At 29.7% G+C, this 16,841-nt stretch overlaps 1 protein-coding gene across 1 annotated transcript in view; it reads left to right on the top strand.

Moving 5' to 3' along the window:
* LOC148232886 (neural cell adhesion molecule 2-like) overlaps window positions 1-16,841 on the top strand; it is a 178,459-nt gene that overhangs the window by 119,226 nt on the left and 42,392 nt on the right. The window contains exons 7-9 of the mRNA XM_088190640.1: window positions 2,406-2,560; window positions 2,645-2,789; window positions 5,145-5,275. Coding sequence (XP_088046766.1) covers window positions 2,406-2,560; window positions 2,645-2,789; window positions 5,145-5,275 — 431 coding nt within the window. The remainder of the gene's footprint in view (window positions 1-2,405; window positions 2,561-2,644; window positions 2,790-5,144; window positions 5,276-16,841) is intronic.

Raw genomic sequence — 16,841 nt, forward strand, 5'->3', positions numbered from 1 at the left:
TGCAGCTAAGAAGTAATTTTTTTTGATCTAGACTAGTGGTGTCCAACCTCTTGGATCTTCTGGGCTGCACTTCTCAACAAAAATAATTGAAGAGCCGCATATAAAACTTAGTATTTATTTTTGATTACACTGTAACTCATATTACCAATCAAATTACAACTCTAATTTTCACACAAAAAACAATATTATATTATTCGTAATGTTTGAAACACTGAGCTTGTGTTTCAGTATCAGTGCATTAATATCTGGTTTTTTAATGAAAGTAACGATGTAAATAGTGTTTTAAAGATGCTCGTCTTAATTTTATATTTTAGATAAATTTTATATGATTCATAAAGAAAGCATACACATAAACATACAAAAAATAAAAAAAACGCACTCTTCAAATGCAAAGTCATAAACAGGGCATATTCTTAGAGTGTATGATATTTTTTACTATACAGTTTAAGGCTCATGAAAGTCTAATAAAATATAATTTGTTTACGTGGCTTTATTTAGAAAGTGTTTCGAAGTGTATTTTTTATTGTTGCTATTCTGAAATATTTACAATTTCGGTTAAATTTCAAATGTTAACACTGTTAGAAACATTCAATTTATTAACTGATTTTCATTCTACTATTTCTAAAATTAAATCTAAGTCTTCCTTTAGAGTTTATGAATTATTCACTTTAATGCAGTAAAATGCACAGTATCTCTGTAGTTAGTTTTTAGCGGACTTGGAAACTTGAAATTGATGGTGACTTTTGATTTTTATTGCATTTATTTTGTTGTGGACGACGTTTATAATGTTTTACATTTTTACAATTGAATGCAGTGATATTTAGTGATATAGAGATTATCGTTTTTTTGCATTGTCATTTACTAGTTTGGCCAATCTTTCCATCAGTCTTTATATTAAACATATGATGGTTTAGTGGAATCTTGCTAATGTTGTCTTTTCTGCTTTTTATAAAAATGTAAAAAAACCTGCTCCTTTAGTGAAACTGTAAAGGCCAGTTAAAATAAAATTCGTTGTTAATTCCTCGAAAGAAGTTTAAACTATATCTGTACCATTAGTGCTATGGAAATAAACTTAAGTTCTTAGGACAGATTATTTTTACTACGCTTTCAAAACATACTTTAAAAAATTTATTGTCAGTCAACGAATTTTTATTTGTGTAAAAATTAAATTTGCTACCACATACTTATAAATGAAAAGTTATTTTCCGAAATAATTGTTGTTCAGACGTAAGATTTTTTCCAGATCTTTAATTTTATGTATATGATACATTCTTTGCAGTTTATTGAATTTAAAAAATAAAATATAATGCATTTTAAATGAAATTTTGTTTCGTTAAAAAAAATGCTTAATTTTTTAAAAAAAAAAATAGTCAGTCTTTTTTTTATGAAATAAATTTTTATTTCAATAGTTTTATTAAGAGTTAATGTAAAAATCATAATAAAAAATATTATATTTTCTTAAATCATATAAACAATTTATTTTTAATAATATTAATATATGTAAGTGTTGTGAGCCGCATGCGGCTCTCGAGCTACGGAAGAGACACCCAAATCTATTCGGTCGCGTTGTTTAAAGCAGCAATATTCAAATTAGGGGCGCAAGCTAGTTCAAAATGGCGTGCAAAAAGTTTAAGCTATATAAATTTATTCCTAACTTTTTTAAATAAATGTTTATTTATTTGACTAGTTACAAAAAAAAAATCCACTTATATTAAACATATTGATGCTGATATAAGACAGTGAGAATAAAACGAGAAAATAGAAACCCTAAAGCATGAAAATACGATTTATCCTATTTATCTTTAGGAAATAATAACTCAGTTTTATGGTAGTACTTGAGTAGTACTTTCTCACAATACAATTTGTGTTGATAGACAGGTTATTTATCACATATACGAGTACATATACGTCAACCTTATTGACATTATACTGTGATTTACGTTTTATTTGATTTTTAAAATAAAAAAATATTTTACTATTTAAAAATGCCTGGATTATTTAATCAAATCAGGGGAAGGCGACAATATTTTTTTTAATATGAGAAGTAGTAACGTATTTAGACACTACTGCTTTAGAGGTTAATTTTTCTTATATTTTACTGATTGAGTATAAAGTATTTTTCACTACAAGCTTTTTATTAGTGTCCAATAAACTTCTTATAACAAGTTTTTATTCTGTTTTCACAACGTAAAGTATCATAGAAGTATCACGTTATCACCGCTAGAGATTTATAAAAGAGGGAAAGCTATTACAAATATACTTACAGAAATCACACTAATTCGAATTGAATGCAAAGAAAAAAATTATTATTTTTTTCCCTGATATATTTAACATAAATTACAGTTAAGGGTATATATTTTAATTTAATGTATTATTTATTTATAATTACTATTTTATATTTTCAGTAAAACCTTTATTCGTCCACATCGTGACCCCTAACGAGCTCCTATCAGCCGGAAAACCTCAAGCGTTGAGATGTGAAACCCAAGGTTCTTATCCCGCGGCGAGGCTATCATGGTTACTCGACGGTGAAACCATCAGATCTCACCACACAGTCACAGTAAGTGAATCTCATAATCAAGTCTCTTTCAACGATCGTGCAAGAACATCTCGGTTCTAATTTTTTTGCTTATTTAATTCCCAGGCAACCAACACAGGAAACTCCACTTCGAGCATAGCCACTCTAATATTGTCGGCTTCCGACGACGGAAAAGACTTGACATGCAGAGCGTCCAATCCTTGGTTCCCAGGAGGGATGATAGAAGAAACAAGGACAATTCATGTCGCATGTAAGTATTTTTTATAATAATATTAGGTGTTGGCCTTTCTAATTAAAAAAATAAAATTATATTTATGACAAATAAACGAATATTTAAAATTTATTCCTTTAATACTTATCATAATTTAATTTTATTGTATTGTATTTACATTTAAATATATTTTATGTATTTTTCTTTGCAAATTCTATAAATTTTTGCTTAAAATATATTTTTTCACACGCTTATTATTTGTTACTAATATTTTATAAAATTAATATAATATTATATAATTTATAAAAAAAATATTTTTAAATTTAAACATTTATCTATCTTTTGTGTTTATTAAAAAATATTATTATACTTATTTTGGGAAAAATTTATTATATTAATAATACGCATACAAATTTATTTAATAAAATTATTTTTTTAGGTTCTGATTGTTCTTTAAGTAAAATATATGTTTCTTGAAATATTATTTTCATTATTTATATTCAATTTGATATTAAATTCAAATGCGAAATATAGAATGCGCAGCCCTTTTATTTAATTTTATTATTTTTACATTAATATACCGCCGACTGCGCATACGCGCGCACAAAAAAGAATAGCTTATTAGATTTTGCTTTGCACGATTTTTTAGTACGCGTCGCCGCCTCTATTAATTTCATTACTCTACGGTGTAACCTAACTTGTGGGCAGGTTTCTCTTTTCACTGTGATGGTTATTAATATAAATTTTGTTTCATTTACTTTAATTCTTCATGTTTAAGGCCAATTTTGGTCTTTGTTTTTATGAAAACATTTGAAAGCTGCGTAGTTTCGTGTAAATAAATTATCGCTGTGTCATTCGCATCTCATAGAAAAACAAAGAGACATTAAGAAATGTAGCAGAGCCATATTTTGTTACTTTAAAATTTTAATTGATTATCTGAACGATTCTACAAAATAAGATCTCCTTCTAATTAAAATTAACAACGCTTCATATAGTCTTGCTCCGCTCTCAATATTTGCACTTTAACTATATTATTATTATTGTGGTGTAATGCAGTGCCATACATTGTACAGTGAAAGGAAATTGTCGTTACGGGGGCACAGAGTTCCCCCGGATCCGCCGTCAAACTCTCGTGCAAGCCCTCAAGCCGGGCGTGTAATTCTCAATTATCCGCTTGCATTCTCGCACATGCTAAAAGGGAAATTGCAACCCAAACACTCGTTACAAGGCCTTCCCCAGGCGCATGGTAAACTCTGAGGACCTGAAAGGTTCCGAAGCGATATAGACATCATAACGATTCACCAGCAACTTGATAAAGCTCGTGCAAAGTCGCAGCATGCGAGGCTATAGGTATCACAACTTGTACTGGGTCAGTCCATAAATTTAATTTAAATGAATTCTGTATTAAAAATTAATTAAGTTTAAAAAAACCCTTTGACCATAAGTTAGACCTGTATTTTATACGCTTACTAAATAAATACATTATTTTAATGGCAGTAATTTCAGTATTGTGAAAAAATGCTATAATTACTTAAAAAGCTTAACTTTAAATAAATTTAATGTATATATTATTAGCATAATAAATTATAAAATTATTATTAAAATTATTAGAAGTTCACATATATATGTATATATATCGTTTGCTAATAAACATATGATTGAAATATTATAATTTTAACAATATTCAGATACACGAAGACTTACGGACTGACTTACAATAACACTTCACAATGTATACTATACAAAAACCAACTGAAATATTCACACGCCAATTATCCATAGAAGCTTTTGCGTTACAGTGGCTTCGAGAAAGTATACAGAAACGGCGTTATTCCCTATGGAAATGAATTGCCATGTGAAATATCGTTCTTATAGTATTTCTGTTTTGAATTAGAAATATAAAAAATATAAAAAAACATTTTACATTTATGGAATTGTATTATAGTAATTGATAAGTTGAAGTTTTGCAATTAAATGTAGCTAGGTAAGTTCGGGCATTTTTTTCCTACTATCACTGAAATGAAATGTTTTAATAAATTTTTCTTACACAAGCAATGTGAACGGTTGAACTGAAAATTTAATTTATATCCTAGTTTACTGCGTGTTTTTTTAATTTAAAACGTTACGTTGGAATAGTAACAGAAAAATAACTTGTGTGAAACATTTTTGAAAGCAGCTAACATTTAATTTAACGGTATCGTCTTATATCGAGTTAATAATTTAATTGCTATGTTAAATATGCGATAATTTATAATTAGTCATATATTTTGCTAAAATTTCTGAGTTTGTTGAAAAAATCTGATAATACTTCGCCGAGAAAAAATTCCAAGCTTATTAAATTATTGATAAATATTTGTTATTAAAAAATATTTATAAATATTATTATTTTATTAGATCCACCACGAGTCACAATAAGCATCGGCTCCAGCGAAGATCCATCGTCTCTTAAAGAAGGCGAAGAAGTCCAGCTGATCTGCAATACAGAATCAAGACCACCAGCTGACAAATACGCCTGGTTCAAAGAGGTACACCAATTAATATTTTCTAGTAATAATTATGAAACTGAAGGAATACCACAAAGTTTAAGCGATTTTTTCTCATTCTCTTATACCATTTCACCAGTATTAACGTCCTACGATTCTCAATGACTAATCGCCGATTCTCAATTGGTGCCGGTTGAATTTATGGCGAATAGTTGCCGCTCGGGCAAGCGTTCTCCTCGGTCCATTGTTCGAAGTTGGAAATAATTCGAATATAATCGCAGTTATCCGTGGTAGTGGTGGTTATATAGCGTCGAGATTTATTTCGCGGGGTCGAAGTTTGTGCGTAAGTTGGAGGACTCCCAAGAATGGGCATAAATTAATAAGTTTCCGCAGGGTTAGAGTGTGCCAACTTATTATGAATGCAGTCGCTTAATGGGTATACGACTAGACGCTCAAGTGTGATTGAATAAAAATTAACTCGGATTCAGTTAATCCGGAGCAGTTATTTTAGGAAATATTGATATATAATCCAATCAATTGAAGGTAAACCAATACTAGAGCTTTTAATGCCAGATCTTAAATTATTTAAAAAAAAATTATATTTATTTAATACTACTAGTATTTATAAATACGTGTATTGTATTTATTTTAATTATGATACAATTAAAAAATAAAAAAATATATTTTATTGAATATTATTTTACAACAAAGGCTGGATTGCTTGTGCAAGAGGTGCGTTCTCTAGAATTAAAATCATGGCGGCGGCATGTATGAATAAGGGACGCGATCGTGACTCTCTATCACACTATAATGCTTGCAGTTAAAAGTCGCCAAGCATTGAAAGGTTGTTGACACCACCCTTTTAGCAATTTTGAAAGGTGCTTTATTTAATGGACGCTACGTCAATAATGCAATAAAATTGTATTCCAACGCTTCTAGCTTCTTGTAGATATATTATTTTATTTGAATTTTCTCAAACAACAAAGAGTACTTTGCTTCACTTGGATTCCAGATAATGAAGGCATATTCGAGAACGGTACAAACTAGCTAAAAACTAGTCTAAGTGACAGGCGCTCCGCATAACGAAGCCGAGCATCTTTAACGCCTTAGGCAAAACTGGCAATATACATACAAAATCCATATCTCTACTTGAATGTCACTTCAAAGTTATCTCTTAAAACACCTTTGCCTAAACTATTAAAGAATTTTGTTGTGCAAAGGGATCTGGAAAATGTGATAACGTGACATTGACGATTCTGAATAGCAGTCCATTGTCAATCGACTACATCCAAAGCGACTCCAGATCTCTATGTAAAAAGAGCGACTTTGAATTTGTGAAAATACTCTGAACCATTTTAGGGGATCAGCATATAATAAATATTTCGAGTTCCTACTTACAGTATCTATATAGTTGATTAAGAGGATCCTTGTGGTACTCTATAATGAGCGAAATACTTTTCGGATTGACATTTATATACATATATTATTAATTATTTTATTAAATGTTAAATTTATGTGTGAAGGTGTTCGTTCGCCCTTGGTTAACCCCCATACACCTTTAAATGGGCGTTCGGTTACAACGAGACATATACCTTGTAATTCTAAGGTGGATAGCTAACTAAACCTCGGAAGAGACCGCAATCAATTGGTTTCGGGGTGGTTCAACGGAGCCGGTCTTGATAAATCGTTTACCATAAGGGTGGCAAGGGTGAATTATAAGGCGACAAAGGTCACCGATAACGTTCCGTCTTGGTCACTTTCACAACCCACAAAATGACGTCAAAGTTTACTACAAATGTATAATAGCAAACCTTATTAGCTTATCTACAAGTTTGTATTTATATTTGGTTCATAAAATTTAAATTTACAAATAAATAAATATAAATGAACTAAGCTCAGAAGCGAAAACGCTAACCGTCCGGTGGCTCGGGCCTTATCTACCCCATGGGCATGAGGCACGCGCGGCACATTCATCTTTTCCGCGCCATAGAAGTCCGCTTGATTTTGGTTTCTGGTATATAAGACTAATGTATATTTATACGTGGGTATACAATATCTATAGGGAGACTCAAAGCTGTCTTATATTATACAAATTCACATGCAATATATTTTTGAAAGTAAGACTAAAAGATATTAAGATGATTCAAATTTGGAAATTTGTTGATAGTAGAAAACTTCAGAAAAGTGTTGAAAATACTTTATTATCAATTTTAATTTATATTTTTTAGAAAAAACAAAAATAAATATATTTAAGGGTAATTTGATGACTTTTTTCATTAATGCTTAAAACATAATATTGAAAAAATATTTTAAGCTTTGACTTTAAGCATAAAGTAAAAAAAATTATGCAAGCAGTGATTCATTATTATATGATATAAATCTGAATGAGTAAAATATTACAAACAAGTCTTAAATGTAATTTTTTTGTAAAGTTAAACTTTACTATTATATTTGTAATTAATGTGACATTTTTAAAAATCATTATATGCTTATTTAAAATCATAAGTTAAGCATTATTAAGTCATTTATTAAAATTTTTATTATAATTCACTAAGTAATGTATATAATATAATTTATTCTGCGTTTGGTAAAATTCTAATTCTGTGTTGCGATTCTTGGGAAAATTGGGAAAAATACTTAAAAATAATCTTACATTAAAGAATAAGTATATATTTTTAAACTATCACGATTGTAATTTAATAGTTGTGAGCCATATTAAACGTATATACAAATATGCTCCTACTAAAGTTGTAGATTATATACTAAATATTGAAAAAAGATATTACATTTGAAATAAATATGTATAATACTTATTAATAGATGTATGATCCTATTAATGTGATATTTTTAATTAAAAAACATAAAGTTAAACAAAATTTATTAAAGTATTGCAGACCTTAAAAACCTTAACTTATAATTTATATAAATATAATTAAAAAAAATATGTTTAATATTATTTGTTATATTAATATTTTACAGTTATCTAAATAGCATAACTAAACATTCAAAGCTTAAATATTCTTTTTAAAAAACGTTTTGCGGGTTGATTGATTAAAGAAGTAATCATTGAAAATATTAAATGTAATGTTACATATTTATCTATCAATAATTTATTTTTAATGCTTATTAGAGCTTAATGAATTAAACAACAATATTTTCCGTAAAATTTCAATAGGCTTAAACGTATTTATGTTCAATAGGAACTTTTTAATAAGCTTATATAATAAAAGTCAGTAATTCTTTGTTCTTCTATTGCTAAAATGATTGCTCTGTTTGTAATTATTTTTAATCTATAATTTAAATATAGTTAATATTAACTGATGTTATTTTTTTTTTTTTATTATTATTAATTTTAACGATCATTTTTAATCATAATAGGAACAATGGAAAATCATAAACCAGTAAAATAAGTTGATAATTAATGTAAGGCAGATTGAAATAAATTAAAAAGATTTATTAAATTTTTTAAGGTTTGAGGACCCTAAGGGGTTACTTCGTAGCTAGTGAGACGCTTAGTGGAATCTAGTAAGAGTTTTATTACATTATAGTTACATATGTTGCAACAGACGGTAAATGGCTAGGTGTTTTTCCAGAGCAGTGGTAGAGAAGCTAGCGGAAGGATAGTGTCATGTGTGGCAGCAGCCGTATATTCTCCGAGCGGTGCGGTGATGGTGATGCTGGCGGCGGGATGTGTGGATCCATGATCGTAAATTGGTCGCGGGCATCTGGCGTCTGCTGGTGGTCTTTGAGTGTCTGCTGGTGTCCTTCTCATCAGAGTCCATGCTTAAGTATTTAGGGCTGCAACGCTTGCTGACTATCGCAATTATGCAGCGAGCATCTAGCCAACCGCTGCAGTCGCTTCTTAGAAAGGCGAAATAGGTATACGCCTTTAAAAAGCGACGTTCGCTTGATGGGAATTCTCCAAGCTCGTATTGCATTGCAACGGAAATCTTGTGGATCTGGTGATTTATATTATTCGTGACCGTTTCGCAACATTCTCTAAATGTCGGAGAATATTTATAGTAAGAACAACACTCGTGTTATTTATGGGATTTTTTCTTGTCGTAACGAGGGCTTTTGTATGTGTTACAGTCTTTACTTTTGTCTTGTTTCCTTGTTGATGGATGAGCATTTATAATCACAGTAAATTAACGCAAGTTTTGAGACAAAGACCCTGTCAAATGTGGTCATCTGTGTGAAATCGCTACACGTTGAAATACTTTTTTTCCCATAAATACATTTAGGACATTTATTTTTTAATTCTGGCCAACATTCTTTAAGTTTGAATTGTGGCAGACTTTGCAGAATTGTGTCACCATTTATCCACTAAGAGCTTTGTGACGACCGTGAAATTAATATGTATATATACGTATGAATTTAACCCAAAAAACAATTTTACAGCCAGAATAACATAATAATAATTCGTAATTTATATTTAGCACGCATCGATATAATATAAAGTAAGAAATATCAATGTGTATTGAATTAAAATAAAAAAATCCTTTAAATTTTCACTATAAGTCGATTCCTAAGAATGTATACAATATAATAAATTACCAATAATCAAAAGCTCTAATACTGATGATTTAAATAATATTTACTTTTAACTCACTACGCCATTGTCCATTAAATGTATTTGCACCACAAATCACATTTTGGAATTAAATGCGGCATTTCTCTAATGTGTGTATGTCTGTATGTACATGTGTGAACGAACACCGTCGTGTGCAAAAGCTCAACGCTTCACAGAAGCTCTCGATTCGCGAGCAAAAGTTGAGAAGTTAGTCCCGTAAGCTGGCTAGCAACTTCTGGACAGAAGTGGAAACAATCGCTTTGGCATGCACAAAAGCGTCGGACAAAAGGTTTTGTGTATTGGGACTTTGTCTTTGGCTCTGTCTTTCTTTAACGTATGAAGGTCAATTCACGGTGCTTACCTTGCCATCAATATACCTTTAAGTGACAGCGACGACTGGCAAAAATTCAAGCTCGTACATCCGCATATGTACACGTGTATATATGTTGCATTTTCCTTGAAAATACTACGTATATTTTCATTCCTATTTTTATTTTAAAATACCTTTAACCAAAGCGCTCTTTTCTTATACACTTTTCAGTAACTTTCAAATTTAATTTGTTGACCGCGCAAGGAGTAGTTAATTATACTAGTAAACAGAATAACTGTTTTAATGAATAAAATAATAATTTAAATATGCTTGGAAATGTTAATCTTAAAATAAATATTTAAATTTTATAATTGCTAGTACTATTGCTATGAAATTTACAAATTTAATATTATATGTATATATTATAAAAATGTTTCGGACCTGTCGCTCAAAATAATTATGCTTTAATTTTTATTAAAGCTATGTATACATAGAAGTTTAGGCTTAAAAATATATTATGCACTTTAGTTTACACTTACATTATGCAATTTATAGATTTAATTCGAAAGACTATTTAATTAATTTTATTAGCCAATAAAAAAATGATTTCTACGTATCTTTTAAAAGATAAATTCATCGTACAAAATAAAGAACTTTTTAAACCATAGTACATATAATTAGGTTAATAATTAATTTAACACTATATGTCTAAGTTTACATATGAATCTACACATTTAGCACATGATGTATAATACCCATGTATTTGTAGATACAAAGGCTCCTTTGAAAACAGGCCCTTGACCCCCGGAGCGAGCCGCAAGCGGCGACCATCTTCCCTTGACTAATATTTGTTTTCAATCCCAATTTCATTACGATTCCGCATTCGAACCACCCACCCACAATTGACTAATTACCACCGAGCACACAGATTTGCCCCCGTCTCCGTCATTCGTGAGTAATGTCGGTTCCTGACCCTTCATTATTAAAGAAGAAAACCGTCCTCTAGTTACCGTATTAATAATATATTGCCATTAATTACCAAAAGGCGTCGACGTGTCAGGGGTTCTGAACTATCGGAGAGCATTGAGCAACTGTAGGTTGTAATAATGCTAGATTTTCAATTAAACTTTTGCAGTGTTTCACTGCGCGACCTTACGAAAATTTAACATTTAGTTCAAATTCAATTGAAAGTTTATGTTTTTCAATTGAGTTTTGTTATAGGATCGGTAATGAATGAAGCACATAGTTGTAAAAATAAATTATTGACACTACTAACATAAATATAGTACACTATTTTTTAATATAAATGTACAGTTAAGCCATTTGAACATTTTTAGCTTTCGAAATCATATTTTAATGGATTTCACGGAACTTTTGATTCTTAATTTAGGGTTATGCTACTATAGTTTTTATGTCACGTAGCTAATTTACTGTTAGCTTACGTAGTTCAAATATTATTATAAAAATATGCCTTATCATTCACGATTAATTTAAAGTAAAAATGCGATATTATTTTTGTGTATTCGTCAATGGGGTTTAATGAAAATGAATTATAATCTTTCGGTAATCATCAAAAAGTTTTAAAGTATTTTTTTTAAAAATGTCTGTGTAAAAATAAAATAATATGAATAAAAAAATTAGAAATAAATATACGATTAGACAAACAATCTTAAATTAAATAGATAAAAAAAATTAAAAAATCATTATTTTATAACATATTTGACAAAATAAAAGGCATCGCATTTGCCATGTTTTTTGACTCACTATATGTATGAGTCGCTACAGAACTTAATCTACAAGATCTCATTGCCAGTTTCTTTCTCTACTCTTAAATGGTTTTTCTCTTGTATGCTAAGTGTTTTAAAGCTTACTCTCTTTATGTCACTTTACATAGCCACAAAAATACTCCTTCAACAACCTTCTTACACTTAAAACGATCACCGCAATGTGCGAAAAAGTTTACATATTTTTTTAATTAAAATCCAAATTGCAAATTTGTCCCGGGCGAAAGTTTGCATAATGCGACCGGGCGGCGCTTTTCTTCGCCATTTTTTTTTACTTTTCTCTCTCTCTCTCTCTATTTTTTTGGCGTAGTGTATTAGGGGCGTATAAACTAGATTTTAATGATCGCCCCCAGGCTGAAATTTCCAAAGTATTTAAAAGCGAACTGCGGCCCTGTTGCGCGGTTACGGCCCGATCCGAATATTTGAGGTCGGCCGAGGAAAAAAATTACATTATGCAAAACTTGGAGTTAATACACGCCCCCGGCAATCGGGGGCGCTGGCTCCTCGGGCCCCAACTGGGCCCGTGGGACCCCTAAACCAGCGGCTGAGGCGAAAGCGAATTTAACTCGCGGCCGGTTATCGCCGCGCGTACGTGGGCCGCAACCGGAACGATTGCTAAAACATGCCGAGTCGGAAACAATTATATCTGTCAGATAACACACACACATGTATCCACATTTAAGAGTAGAAGATAATTCTGTATGTTTATTTTTTACATATAGTGTATTGAAAAGCAGTGTCTAGATTATTATTAATAACTAAAACTAGGACTATGTGATTTAATGCGTAGGGAATATTTCGATTTTAATACTGAAAGCGTCTTAAAAACGTATGGTTCCTCTGCCCCACTTTTAACGGTATAAAAAAATCCCCATTATTATTTATTTTATTTTATTAATTTATTTAGCTTAATAGATAATCTTTACATCTAACAAATTTAGTAAACATATATAAAAAATATATAAAAAATACATAACAGAAAGAAAAAATAAAAATATACAATAATAAAGACTTAATATTATAATTTATTTCTATATGTACGAAAGTGTTTTTTTATTCCATTTAAGAAACCCGTTATATTTTTGCTGATTCGGATTTCTCTTGGAAGACTATTATATAAATCAAAACCTCCGTACATAACTCCCCTAGCCGTACTCGTTTTCTTATACTTAATTATCTTTAAATTTTCTCTATTTCTAGTATTATATTTATGTACATCTTTATTTCCTATTAAATACTTATTAAAATATTCTGGTAACATATTATTTTCTAACTTATATATAAATACTAAAACATTCATACTCAATATTTCTTGAACATTCAACCATTCTAATCTATCAATCATACTTCTACAATTAGTTAATCTATTTTTATTTAAGAAAACTCTCATTGCCCTATTTTGTAATTTTTGCAACATTTGTTTGTCTAATTTATTTAACATATTTAATAGTGTTGCACAATAATTAAAATGGGGCAATATTATACTATTGTAAATTATTTTTTTTGTATTTATACTTAATATATTTCTTAATCTAGATAATAAACCTATTTTTCTACTAATTTTTTTTAATATGTAATTACAATGTTCTTTAAATTTAATTTTGTATCAACAATTACTCCTAAATATTTTATATTATCCATTATTTCTATACTAGAGTTATTTATTACTATTTTGGTACTATTATCTAACACATTTTTATAATTAATAAACATTCATTTAGTTTTATTCTCATTTAATTTAAGTACATTATTCTGTAACCATATTTCTAATATACTTAATTCATTATTTAAATTATTTACAATTTCTTTAATGTTATCACCTATGCAATACATTAATGTGTCATCCGCAAATAGATGAATTTTACATTTTTTCACGTTATTAACTATATCATTAATATACAAAACAAATAACAATGGTCCCAATTTAGACCATTGTGGTACTCCATAAGACACTAATTTCTCTTCAGAATATACATTATTTATTTTAACTTTTTGTTTTCTTTTATATAAGTAATTATTAAACCATCTTAAAACTATATCACTTATACCTATACTCTCCAATTTCTTTAACATTATTTTTCTGTCTATTGTTTCGAAGGCTCTCTTGAAATCCAAGAAAACTGCTCCAATGATTTTGTTTGTATCCTTAGCCAACAGCCAATCATTTATCACTACTTGTAATGCAGTTTCAGTGGAATGCTTTTCTCTGAATCCCGAGTGTTGTTCACATATTATGTTTTGAGAAGTAATAAATTCCTTTAATTGTTTGATTACTACTGCTTCTATTATTTTTTTCTATACACGGTAGCATGTTGATTGGTCTCATTTCTTCAACTTTTTTTACTATTTTTTATTTTAGGTATAGGTACAATAGTAGCAATCTTTAAATTTTCAGGCATTTCTCCTAAGGAGAGTGCTTTATTTATTAAATAATTTAAATTAGTTCCTATTATTTCCCATGTTTCCTTAATTATATTTATATCTAGTTCATCAGTACTAGTTCCTTTTTTAAATTTACATATTATGTTATGAATTTCATCTAATGATACTGATTTAAATTTACTTAATTTTACAATTATTGCTTTATTATTATATTGTACTAAATTACTAATCCTTGGTATTGAATTCACAATTTCTTCTATGCTCTCAATGTAATATGTATTCATTTTTTCTGCTATTATATAAGGATCTTGATATATATTTCCATTAATTTCCATTTTTATTATGTCGTTTTTCTGAGTTGGATTAATTAATTGTTTTATTGATTTCCACATCTTATTTGGATCATTTTGTATTTCATCTATCAATTTTTCATACCATTTCTTTTTAGCCATTCTTAATACTTTGACTGCCATATTTCTACATTGCGTGTATGTTTTCCATTTTTCATTAAAGACTTTATATTCTATTTGTTCTGTTTTTAATATTTGAAAAATTTTGTATGACTCATCTCTTTTCTTTATAACATTTTTAACATCATCATTAAACCACGGTTTTGGTTTGTAACGATATTCCTTTTTAAAATTATATTGACTTTTTGTTTTACAATCTACTATATTCTTATACATTTTGTTCCATATCATAATAACATCCATATTATCTACATTCCAGTCACATTTTTGTAATTCTAATCTTAATTTATTAATTTTTTTTTTTTTAATTATATCATTTTTTTTGTTTTTTTAACCTTAAGTTTATTATTGCTGCATACTCGCCAATAAAACACCCGAAATCTCATGAAAACATTTTTTCTAACACGACCAAAGCATCCGTAAACAAGATGCGTTCAAACACCTCCTCTCGCTCTCCATCCATCATCGCGCATTTTGGCTGTAAACGAGGGGGCGTTATCAAAACGATGTTCCGGTCGAGTAGGTGATGGTAAGCCGGCGCCGTAAGCCGGTAAAGTGAAATATTGACTAACTTTTAGGTAAAACTCGACCGCAGAACAAAAGGGGATTAACGAATATTTATACTTGGAGCATGCTCCGCTTGCATTTTCCACTACGGCCACCGGCGAACGCTCTCCGAACGAACGGTTAAGCCGCGGATTATTGCTGAATAATTAATTAATCTTTCCCGATTACGCCAGCAATCCGATTCGACGCTAATCTTCCCGACGATGTACTTAAATCTGTGTTTGTGTATCAAATGTGTTTGTATGTATAAAGGCAGGTTCAAGAGTAACCAGACTAAGTATGATACAGATGCAAAGTAATTAAGGATTCTGATTCTCAGCATTTTTTGAAATCCCGGAAATCGACTTTTGAGATTTTTATATAAAAATCCCAGACTTAGAGATGTTTTGTATTTAAATGTATCCCTTAAAGCATGGCTTCTTAAACGTTGAGTCGCGACCCCAAATGGGGTCGCTTAGCGAAATCTTGGGGTCGCGAGATTTTAATGTAAAATATTTAAATACATGAATTGAAATTAAATGTTTTTTTCAAGCTGCTCATTATGATCATATAATTTTTACTCACTGCCTTATTCATCGGGAGGCCCTTCAGTAAAATAATTAGCACCAGAATTGAACGATGTGCTTCAGGATGCTGTTAAGATTATACATTTTATTAAGAGCCATGCCCTTAACAGCCGCTTATTTTCAAATCTCTGTGAGGATACAGATTGCCACTATACAAATTTATTATTACATGCAGAAGTAAGATGGATATCAAAAGGTCAAAGTTTAAAGAGATTATTATTATTAAAGGTTGAAATCGAAATATTTTTAACCAAACAAAAATGTGACCTTGCTGTTTTTTTTCAAAATGACCTATGGATATCCAAGCTGCGTTATTTGTCAGATATTTTTGAGAAATTTAACGATCTCAACTTGTCTCTTCAAGGAAACAATTGCGATATCGAATGATAAAATTGAAAGTTTAATTAAAAAGTTCAACATTTGGGAAAGCAGGGTAAAAAAGGATTCGTTCGAAATGTTTTCCAGTATCGACAATTTTATAATCATGAAAAATCATTGTAAAAATTTTATCGCAAAAATTATTATAGGTCACTTAAAAGCTCTAGAAACACAGTTTCGTAAACATTTTATATTAAATATTGATTTCAAAAAGTTATCTTGGATTCAAAAAACTATTTTTGATTGTCTTGAGTGAGATTGATCACCTGCCATATAAAGCTCAAAAGGAATTTGCTGAGCAAGTGACTCAAACTTAAAACTAGATTTTCCAAAAAAGCCCTTGAATGAATTCTGGATTGGAACTAGAACTGAATTTCCCACAATCTCTGATATGCTATGTGTTCTGCGATTCAACACTACATATTTATGTGAAATTGCTTTTTTAGCTTTAACACATATTAAATCCCAATATCGTTCATCGCTAAAAAATGTTAAAGAGATTTTACATCCAGCAGTGTCAAATATTGCACCAAAATTTAATTTGTTATGCAGTAAAAAACAAGCACATTAAAAAACGA

The sequence above is a fragment of the Plectrocnemia conspersa genome, unplaced genomic scaffold, assembly GCF_051122295.1.
Source record: "Plectrocnemia conspersa isolate PC_06_02 unplaced genomic scaffold, ASM5112229v1 ptg000008l, whole genome shotgun sequence".
In the NCBI taxonomy this organism is placed as follows: domain Eukaryota; kingdom Metazoa; phylum Arthropoda; class Insecta; order Trichoptera; family Polycentropodidae; genus Plectrocnemia; species Plectrocnemia conspersa.